At 39.9% G+C, this 10084-nt stretch overlaps 2 protein-coding genes across 5 annotated transcripts in view; one reads left to right on the forward strand and one right to left on the reverse strand.

The window, feature by feature from the left end:
- miga2 (mitoguardin 2) overlaps positions 1-5222 on the reverse strand; it is an 8670-nt gene extending 3448 nt beyond the window's left edge. The window contains exons 1-12 of one of the 3 annotated variants that reach the window (XM_020621083.1): positions 4997-5222; positions 4073-4339; positions 3743-3953; positions 3487-3602; positions 3266-3386; positions 3046-3173; positions 2660-2777; positions 2306-2412; positions 1968-2080; positions 1344-1416; positions 402-488; positions 165-263 (exon numbers count right to left, since the gene is read on the reverse strand). In XM_020621083.1, coding sequence (XP_020476739.1) covers positions 165-263; positions 402-488; positions 1344-1416; positions 1968-2080; positions 2306-2412; positions 2660-2777; positions 3046-3173; positions 3266-3386; positions 3487-3602; positions 3743-3953; positions 4073-4168 — 1269 coding nt within the window. In that variant the 5' untranslated portion in view covers positions 4169-4339; positions 4997-5222. Of the gene's footprint in view, positions 1-164; positions 264-401; positions 489-1343; positions 1417-1967; positions 2081-2305; positions 2413-2659; positions 2778-3045; positions 3174-3265; positions 3387-3486; positions 3603-3742; positions 3954-4072; positions 4340-4498; positions 4676-4840; positions 4866-4996 lie in introns of those variants that run through there. The other 2 variants (XM_020621085.1, XM_020621084.1) reach the window with 2 other exon arrangements.
- A 753-nt stretch (positions 5223-5975) lies between these two features.
- st6galnac4 (ST6 (alpha-N-acetyl-neuraminyl-2,3-beta-galactosyl-1,3)-N-acetylgalactosaminide alpha-2,6-sialyltransferase 4) lies at positions 5976-9798 on the forward strand. 2 transcript variants are annotated; one of them, XM_020621087.1, is made up of 5 exons: positions 5976-6322; positions 6541-6687; positions 6905-7314; positions 7562-7669; positions 7787-9798. In XM_020621087.1, exons 1-5 carry the CDS (start codon positions 6311-6313, stop codon positions 7986-7988), a joined length of 879 nt encoding a protein of 292 aa, XP_020476743.1. In that variant the 5' UTR covers positions 5976-6310; the 3' UTR covers positions 7989-9798. The 2 variants fall into 2 exon arrangements, with proteins under 2 accessions (XP_020476743.1, XP_020476742.1); XM_020621086.1 differs by having other exon boundaries at positions 6902-7314; positions 7787-9797.
- Positions 9799-10084: the final 286 nt, after the last annotated feature.

The following is a 10084-nucleotide window of genomic DNA, read 5'->3' on the forward strand; positions in this document are numbered from 1 at the left end:
GACTGTTTAAGATATTCATTCTTCTTAAAGACTGACCATGTGCCTGATATATTTCTAAGGCACAAGGTCTGACGGTTGCACCAACATGTAGTTATGTTAAGAGGCACATGTTGAAAGACAAAATGAAGAGGAGATCTGATCACATGGTTGAAAGCATTCCTCACCCCTCGGCCCTCCAGCTCCATCTTAGTGACTGGCCATGTTTCCTCTCTTTGTGTATAAAGCAGCATATCCTCATAGCTTTCTAGGAAGGCTTTTGGACTCTGCGTTAAAAGCATGAAAACAAGACAAGAATTACTTAATTACCCCTGTGCAAAAAACATCCATGGAAGCAGAAGCTTGTCTTGTTTACTCAGATAGGACCAGTTAACAACTGATTATCCAAATGAGTAGGGTTTTACCTTGTCTGCCTTTACCATTAACCCTGCAATCATTTGCTTCCCGATCTCCATGAAAAATGTGCGGTGAGTTTCATCTAACAACAGAACCTGAAAGAAAAAAAAAACCGCATTATTGGTCTATTATCTATAGTAATTTCTATAATAATTTTGTTTACATATACAGTGTGTGTCTGGTTGTTTTGCTGTAGTGCTGCATGCCTTCAGCGTGCCTCAAAAAGACATTCAGTTCCACAGTTAACCTAAAAGTGAGTCAGCTTCCTCAGGGGAAGCAGACAGGAAATTAGCCATACAAAAGGAGAATACACATATTCTCACAGACAAAAATAAAACTTCACACAAGTCATCCAAATTAGAAAGGCATCAATTTCACTCCTGTAAACACCTGAGCCTGTAAGACAAAGTTAAAAATCCAGAGTTCAAAGGTCCATGCTATGCATTTTTCTAAGTGTAAGGTGCAGTGTGAGTCACCTCTCCCAACTGCAGCTGCTCCCTTTACATTTAACTTCTAGTCGTATCTCATTACATACACAGATTGAGGTCAGAGATGATAATTCCAGTAAAAGGAGGGGAAAGAAAATGAGATCTGTCTTAGATGGCCTGCTTACACCTGAATTACATTACCTTATTAAAATCAGGGACCCCTACTCTTTGCACAAGGGTGCAGATACACCCCACAAGCATGAAGACAACACAATATATATTTTTACAGTGTGATAATAGTTGCTGGCATTAATGCACCACAAGAAGAAATTTACAAGACACCATAAATAATGCAGGCTTCCAAACATTTTAAAAAAGGCTTTAAAAATGCAAACCCCCACATTTTCCATTTTAGGGAGGGCTTCCAGGCAAGACATTATCTCAACAACTGCAATCAGGCAAAACAAAGAAGATGATTTTATACAGTAATGTTATGGGTAAGTCACATAAAGCTGAACAGACCTGGAAAGCTTGTCTCACACAGTGAAGCTTGGCCAGGAAGTCTTGATCACCGTAACATTCAAGTAATTCAGTCCTGGTAAAAAGACATGCATGAAACTCAATGCAAACTTATTCTTCTATTTGTTGTTGTACATTAAAAGCAGATTCTTTTGGCCATTTTGGATAAGGAGACAAAAAAAAATGCAACACAGACATTATTATAAAGCTGTAACAATTTAGCAAACACTTCTACTCAACCAGGAGACACAGAACAACATTAGCATTCATTTATAGTAGTGTTTCCAGCCACTGGATGAACTGAAAGATTCATGCTCCTTTTACTGTAGCTCTGTTTTGGCTTTCATCAACTCCCGTGAGACATGTCTTGCTCTTTAGCTGCTACTGTAACTGCTCCACTGTGCTCACAAGGTAAGAACAGAGACTGTGAACCAAAACTAGAAAGATGCAGGCCGTTAAACCAAAACAATCGGCTGAGAGATGCAAAACTACCCGAAAGGATTGAGGCGAACTACCACTGTGTCCTTTGACATCGCACACAGTAATGTAATCCATTATTACTATAAAAGTATTGATTAGTGCAGCTTTAATTACTGTATTTCAGTTAAGACTTCCTAGTTCTCTTACCTAAGGGATCTGCAGGTGACCTTGCCCTCCTGGACCAGAGATAAGGCTTCTTCATAGAGAGCAGCTGGCTTAAGTGGGTGGTAGACGTCGTCTAGAGTCATGGCATCAAACAGCTGCACAGATAAAACACAAAGCCCAAATATACAAACTACCAGTCAATGGTTTGGACACACTTTCCCCATTCAATTCAGTGGGAAAGTATGTCCAAACCTTTGACTGGTAGTGTATATTATGTACAAGTGTATGTGATACAAACACAAGAGGGCTCTGGGAAATCAGTGACTACCATAATGTCTTAATTTCTGTCAGTTCTTAGAGAGCAGAGAGAAAGAGCGAACCTCTGCAGCCGAGAAGAAGGAGTCATCAGAGGTAACAGTAGCTGCATCATCGTCTTGCAGTCTGTGGAAACTGTCCACTTGTGGCAAGATAAGAGTTCCTTCACTCTCTGCCAAAGGAGAGATGCAAACTGTGACTCACAGAGCAACGAACAAAACACAGATGTACCACCAGAGATGTAAAACACACACCCCCACTATTTAACTACCTATACAGACCGAGATGAAGTGCAGCTTTTAATTTCATCAATAATATTAATGATGTTCTTTTGGCAGTGCAGATCTCTCTTTTTATTTTTTTACCCCAAATTTGTTCTCCTTTATTGACGTCACATACAAGTTCAAAATGACTCCTACCAAAGTCTGCAAGCACACTGTCTGTTGGGATACTGCTGCCAAAATCCTCCTGTAGGTGGTACGCCCTGTGCAGTAGTGTCTCCAACTTCTCAGCAAACACTTTATTACGAGCTTCAACCTATAATGAAGGGAGGACAGCATTTAACAGGCCCAAACCTACTTTAAGTTTATGTAATAAAAAGCTTGTGTTCAGGATGAAGTTCATATCTTTCAATCATGCTGCAGTGGTACTAGGTCAACCATTAGTTATCCAAAACATCACAAGTACAGTAGATGAAATCCTAACTGCACCATAAAATACAGTGCTGTACATGGACTGCAAAGTAATCTCACTATGCCCTTGAGGGTCAGGTAGTTTGTACTGGTAATGACTGTTTGATGGCTACCATGGGGAAGTCTCCACTCATTGCTCCTTGCAGAGCGAGGCTGTTGTTGCTAGAGGTCGAGGGGGTATGATGGCGAATGTTCAGGGCCTGTTCCCACTTTCGCAGAGCCTCCTCAAACAGTTCCATTCCTAGCAGGAAAACAGCACTATGTCTTCATCAAAACAAAAACAGCCCATGTGTCACATTTTTTATAAAATTTTGTGCAGTAACAAACACCTACCCATTAAATACAGATTCTCAGCATTAGCATCCTCTACTGCCCCTGACTCTTCCATTACAGCCTCTGCCTCCCAGGGAGTGGATGGATTGACAGACTGATTTGGGGAACTTGGGACCCGCATCTGTGTCAAAAACACACAACAAAGTCAAAACAGGAAATTGGAAAAGGAATAGATAGACAAATGTGAAAAAATAATAATAATTAATGTGTATGAAACTAACAGATGTCAGGCTGTGTGAGGAACTCGAGTGTTTACTGGGAGCCAAGGAAGAGATTCCACTCATGGTGTCATTGCTACGAGTGCTGGGGCTCATCATCTGTCGACCAGTGAACGGCCCTATACAAAAATAAATAAGTAAAATAAAATTTTAAAAATCATGTCTGGATGTATCTACATACAAGTATTGCAGATGCTGAGACACCCTTCAAACCACAACATGAAGTCAGAATTTCAAAATTTCTAAAACATATACACACCTCTCTTTAATGAGGAAGGTCTGCCTCTCTTCATCAGTGCCTCGGGCATTCCCACCACCTTCTGGCCCTCCTTGGCTTGTGCTGCCTGCTTCCTTTTTCTCCCCCGTCGTTTCAGCTGATGGGCGGTAAGAGCCAGAGCAACACTGCCCAGTGCTGTGGCAAACAACACCTTCTTCAAGCTCGGGGTAAGCTTTAGCTGAGAAAATATGGACTGAAAACAGAACAGGCAAACATGATCTGTCATTATAATGAGCTCTGTTTTTATTGATCTACACAGGATAGCTTGTGTACACAGATGCAAAGCATAACTGCCAATGCAAAGTGCCTTACCTGCCCAAATGTGGAATAGAGAAACACTGGTATCTCTGCTACAGTCATGGCCAAAGCCTGGACGATAGACATCCCCTCTGCTTGTCTGACCGACATCTCAAAAATAAAAAAGCCTTAAGGCCACAGCTCTGCAAAGCTCTCTCACATTCACCTTGAACAAGGTTTCCTCTCTGTTCTGAGATCAGCCAGGTCAGGGCTTGCTGATGAACTATTTTTGGTCATCCAAAGATGGGCTTGTACTCCACACTGCTCCAGTGTCTTATTACCCTGCAATAGATAAGACAAGTATTAAAACTGAGTGCACAGCCTTGTTATTCAGCGCTATGCAACACTGCCTTGTAATGATAAAGGCATCCACAGACACAATTATTACTATGTCAGACATTCTGTCTCCAGGGCAAAACTCTCCAGACACACAGAACTAACTTGCAAAACTTCATGGTGAAAGCTCAGACAATCAAGCTAGCATTAACTGCTAAGTAGCAGTGCCAGTTTACACTATCTGGTATGCAGCCAGTTGACAAGCCTGCCCCACACCTGCATGACAAACTGCAGGTGCGGTCTGGCTGACGTTCTCTCTTTCTTCGGAGCAAAACTGTCTAATTCTATTTAACTTAGACTGATATACAAAAAGCACATTCATTATCCAATCAGACAGGACAAATTATTGTAATGGAGAAACTGGTCATTAAAAGACCCTTGACATAAGGTGAATTGCATGCTAGGCTATTAACTCGTCCAACAGCCGAAACCTTGAACCAGCCCTACCTACAGTTTTATGTTTACACAAATGCATAGAATTAAAAGTTGGTTCTTTAAGAAAATGATAATGACAGGTCAAATCAGCTAACAATCAGGCAACAGTCCTCACATGCGTATGTGCTAATGTTAGCTAGCACATTAGCTAGTTTAGCTGTAGCCCACCTGATCTGTCATCTCACATCATAACAGACACTGCCTGTGGGGGCTTTGTACTGACGCCACAGCGGTTTCCGCGACTTTATCTACAGCTCATCGGCAATACAACTAACAGCCTAAACGCTCATTTAAGTAGATACTATGAGCATCCAAGAAGGTAAGAAAGGACATTCCTATGTCACAGTCAGTGAAAGCCGCATACTAGATTTTTGTTCGGGGGAGGCACTTTGGAAACACAGGCATGACCACCGGCCAATGAGACGAGGAATACAGAAGAATTTTTTTCTTGGCCAATCGGATTGAAAGCTGGGAGGGGCGAGTACTTTTTCAATCCAATCAGATCATGGTTTTATTGTCAAAACGCGATGGGCGAAACTCAGAAAGTAAAATCTGTCTTAGTTTCCTGGTTTCCGGTTCATAAAGTTGTAAAAACGTCATTAAAATGTCATAAAATACATATGAATGAGTTCTATTTGTCATAGTAACATCTATCTAAGAAAGCAAGGAAATAACATAGTAAATAACATTTTATTTCTGCCTGGCTTTTTAGTACAGTATAAGAACTCACCAGAATAACATGAAATACTTGTTTCCGGTTTTGACATCCACGTTTCAGAATAAATGTGCAAAAGGTTTAACTTCTAATGTACAACGTATTACCAGGTACAGTATCGTTGTATACATTGATATTTAGGAATATATATTGTTAGCTTCCTCAACAGCCACCACATTTCAACCACAGTAACTTTTATCTTGAAGAAAAATCATGACAAGCCCCCAAAACAGACATTTCAACGATAAAATATACACCCTACAGTCCCTCTGTATTGTTCATGATTATCATCAACATACAGGTGCTACGCACATAATAGTGTTTGCGCACGTAGAAGTTCTCACAAAATCTATTGTATGTGCTGTGAAATAGGCTGTTTTAATATGAGTTTTGTTGTGAAATCAGACCGGAACTTTTGTCTGAGCTAGGTTCTAGAAATCAATGTTACTGTGCCAACACGCTGTGCGCAACAACGGGTAGAAAACAGGATGTATTACATCTAACAATTCATTAAACTTTGATGTAGCTAAGATAAGAATACCGCACACGTTGCCTGCCGTGGGGTGAACACTAAAGTAAACCGGAAAGAAAAGGATCTGAAACACTTGTCAAAGAGAGTGTAATCATCAAAATATGCAGCGTTAAATACGAACCATTTGGATTATGATTCGTTCATGACTGAGCTTATTACTGTCGCCACAAGTTAAGCGGCGGAGAAATGAGTGTCACCTGGGTCTTTGGAGCAGGGTCTTCCCAAAGGCCTTAATATGAAATGTTTGGTAAGAACGAGAACGTTTTTTAATATATGGGTGCATGAGGCTTTTCATGTTTTTTATGTATTTGTTGTTTTTCTGCTATCGCACCAAGGACTGTATTTTCAATTTCGTTGTAAAATACAGTTCTATTCTATTCTAATGTGAAATACGCATTCATATACTGCATTAATGTTCAGTGCATGTCCGGGTGTGCACACCAACACCTCTCTGTTCCGCTATAGCTGCTCTGCTTCCTATGCCTGCTCAGCCTGAGCCTTCCTCTGTTGTTATGGTTTGGATATGTGATCACACGGGACAGACCATCACCAGCTGTGCAAAGCACCAGGCTGAGGGGCTACATGAGGATCATCCCCGACATGAAGGACCAGGTGAGAGGAAAGAGACAAAAGGTGGTGCTGAAACAAACGCAAATGATACAAGATGTCTAGTTCATACATCCTGTTGGAGCTTTCGACAGGTTTGGCTTCACAGTCAGACATATTGATATATAATTCTGGCATTATACTGACAAAGCATTTAATTTATGTATGTGCACAATACACAACCCAAAACAGCATTTTGTCTTGTCTTTTTTTTCCTCAGCAGTTTCTGGACATGCACTGCAACCACTGTGCCTTGGTCTCCAGCTCAGGTCAGATGCTTGGAGCTGGTGTTGGAGAAGAGATCGACAAGATCAGATGTGTTATCCGGATGAACAATGCACCCACAGGGGGCTATGAGAAGGACGTAGGGAGCCGCACCACTGTTCGGGTTGTGTCTCATACCAGCGTTCCATTGTTGGTAAAAAATGAGCGCTACTTTTTTAAGCAATCAGCAGACACCACGTACGTGTTCTGGGGTCCTGACAGGAACATGAGACAAGACGGGAAAGGACGGATCTTTAACACTCTCCTGAAAATAGCAAAGAAATATCCAAAAGTCAGAATCTTTGTTGTGACCAGAGAGAAGATTCAGTACTGTGACAATGTGTTTCAGAGGGAAACTGGAAAAAACAGGTACACTATGTGTTTAACATCCCAGGTGAATAAATGGAATGACACGCTTACAAGAAATAACAATGAAATCTTATGTTAATGAAATCTCAATGTTACTCATGAGGCAAGAATCAGAGAATATTTGGCATTTTCCACTATTTCTGAAGGAAAAAAATGACAATTTATTTTCAGTTGATCAATCAACATTATTTTAGCTTTAGTTTTAAATATCTTTTTAAAGAACAGATGTTTGGTGTTTCTCCCTCAGAATGAAGACAGGGGCATATCTCAGCACTGGATTCTTCACAATGATTCTGACTATTGAAATGTGTGGCAGTATCCATGTGTACGGGATGATCGATGATAACTACTGCAGGTGAGCCATTTGAAATTATGACTTGAGTTAATGCTCTACACAAAGCTTAATCTGTTTTTCAGTTTAGTACCCTATGTAACACCACACCTGCTTCTGGAACTTTCTTCCTCCTGACAGTCAAGCCAATCGCAGTGTTCCTTACCATTACTATGAACGAAACCGACTCGATGAGTGCAGGATGTACAAAGTCCACGAGCACACACGTCACGGGGGGCATCGTTTCATCACTGAGAAGGCCATTTATGCCAAATGGGCAACACGCCACAAAATGGAGTTTACACACCCCTCTTGGACCCTCCGAAGTAGGGGATCTATATAACCCAGATGTTGTTCTTTGACATTACAGTAATGTTCACTTTTTCTGGCTTTTGGTCTTTGTTGAAAATTTTGTGCTGCCTGGGAAGAAACTTTATCGAGTGCATAGTACTGTTCCCTGTGGAGTCCAGCTTTTATTTGAATTGTACTTTGTTTTTTTTAAATAACTCAACAAATTTTGAGTTGAAAAGAGTCCTGTTTTAACATTGGCTCAGAGTGGATAACATCTGCAGTCATAGATAGAAAATAGTATAGTTAGATGATAGGCTTGAGTAATTTACTGGTATTTAACTGGTCAAAGGTGGTATGTATAGCTATAAATCAGTACAGATACAGAAAAAAGATATTAAACCACTAAACTAGAAGCTAAAAGCAGTTAATACCAAAGCTTACACATTTTCAACCTCTTTAAACCTGTGCCTTGACTCTTGGTTTTATTCTATACTGCAATCTGACCTGTATAATTTAAAGCTACAATATGCACTCATACTCTGAGCCTAAGTAATATTGTTTAGGCCTGCAACTCATGATTATTTTCATAAGTGATTAATCAGGCATGTATTTTCTCACTCCATTAATCATTGGTTTACAACTTGCCAGAATATAGTAGTTTTGTTTTGGCTCTTTTTTGTAAAAAAGAAAAAAAAAGACAAACTTAATTGATTACCCGATAATTTGCTGATTAATTTTCTAGCAGTTATTTTAGTTCTAGCTGTTTTTGACCCCTCCTCCATGTTAGTTTGTTAGTATTTTGCCTCTTTTCTGGATGACCTGTCTGCCATGAAGAAGAGTCAAGTTCTGAGCTTGAATAAACCTCAATGTCTGTTGATGATTTTCAGCTCTTGAAAGAAAAACTGTTGATAATTTCAGACAAGTCTTGATTGTGGCGCATTTTATTTAATGATCCTTTCCCCCTTCTGCCACTATTTTTGTTGTAGTCTCTCTCTGCTTTACAGCCAGACTGACAACAAATGCACAAAAAGGCTACAGATAGAGATTCAGGCTGATTTTATTCTTCATAAACTGCTTACTGTTTTTATACAGGGCTTATCACAAGCAGTTACAAACTTGAAGTAGTAGTAAGGTTTTCATTTAACCAAAACAGTGCATGTTAATGTATAATAGTGGGCCGAGTCTCCTTTAACCCACACAGTAATCATGCAGTTTCCAGTTGTGATAGATGTGGCATTAGTGGTTTACATTTGGTGCTGGAGCCCAGTGTCACTGTTTTAATTTTGGTCCATCTTTTCATATGCCTTCACGCCACACATACACACAGAGAACAACCAGGTACAGTGTGTGTGGTAATATCACACAGCAGACAGTATTAACACATGACTGCAGAACAACACCAAATATACAGGCTGATGGGAGATTTGCAGAAGGTGCAGCTACATCTGTGACAGTTCCACCAGTGTGGCGTCCTCTGACAGAAGAGAAACCTGCAGAAATAGGAGTCTGGGTGATTTATTTTAACTTTGAATAGAATTGGTCCAATAACAAACTGTAAAAACAAAATATCTTCTTGTCTTTGGACATTAAAATAGTTTACCATTTATATTTTACTGCTTGTTTACTATGAAAAACATAGTGCTGTCTTTGAAGTTGCATAACTTTGTGACTAATTCGAAAGACTAACTTTATTTGTGCTAACTACTGTATCAGTGTTTTACTGCATGTACATTTCATACATGTACACAATGAACTGTCTGAATTAAAATGTATTATTAATGACTTTTAACTAGCCCACTTCTGTAGTGGCCTGTACAAAGTAAAGACTTGAATGTAAACTTGACCACTAATCACCAATAGTGTGATGAGTGTCAGTGTAGCGGAATGATTTGTCACACCCGTGTCGAGGTACTCTGCGTTGTGATTGACCCGGCTGGAGACAATCTTTCAGCTACAAATGTCTTTATTGCTGGTACAGAAGAAAATATAACAACAGAACAGCTTTAGCTCCATGGCATTCAAATTAACTAAAAGGAAACAAAAACAATTTTAGACTTAGGTACCAATTGTCATGCTATGCTATTATAGCAGCAATGATGTGAACACAATTTACCTCCGTGAGAGAGTGTATGGCAGACTGGTGCCAAT

The sequence above is a fragment of the Monopterus albus genome, unplaced genomic scaffold (assembly GCF_001952655.1).
Source record: "Monopterus albus unplaced genomic scaffold, M_albus_1.0 scaffold253.1, whole genome shotgun sequence".
Classification (NCBI taxonomy): domain Eukaryota; kingdom Metazoa; phylum Chordata; class Actinopteri; order Synbranchiformes; family Synbranchidae; genus Monopterus; species Monopterus albus.

Bases quoted from the DNA above. Each gene is read 5' to 3' on its own strand.
- st6galnac4 (XM_020621086.1), top strand. The intron at 7,315-7,561 runs GTACACTATGTG...TTTCTCCCTCAG, and splicing joins AGGGAAACTGGAAAAAACAG to AATGAAGACAGGGGCATATC. The intron at 7,670-7,786 runs GTGAGCCATTTG...TCCTCCTGACAG, and splicing joins ATCGATGATAACTACTGCAG to TCAAGCCAATCGCAGTGTTC.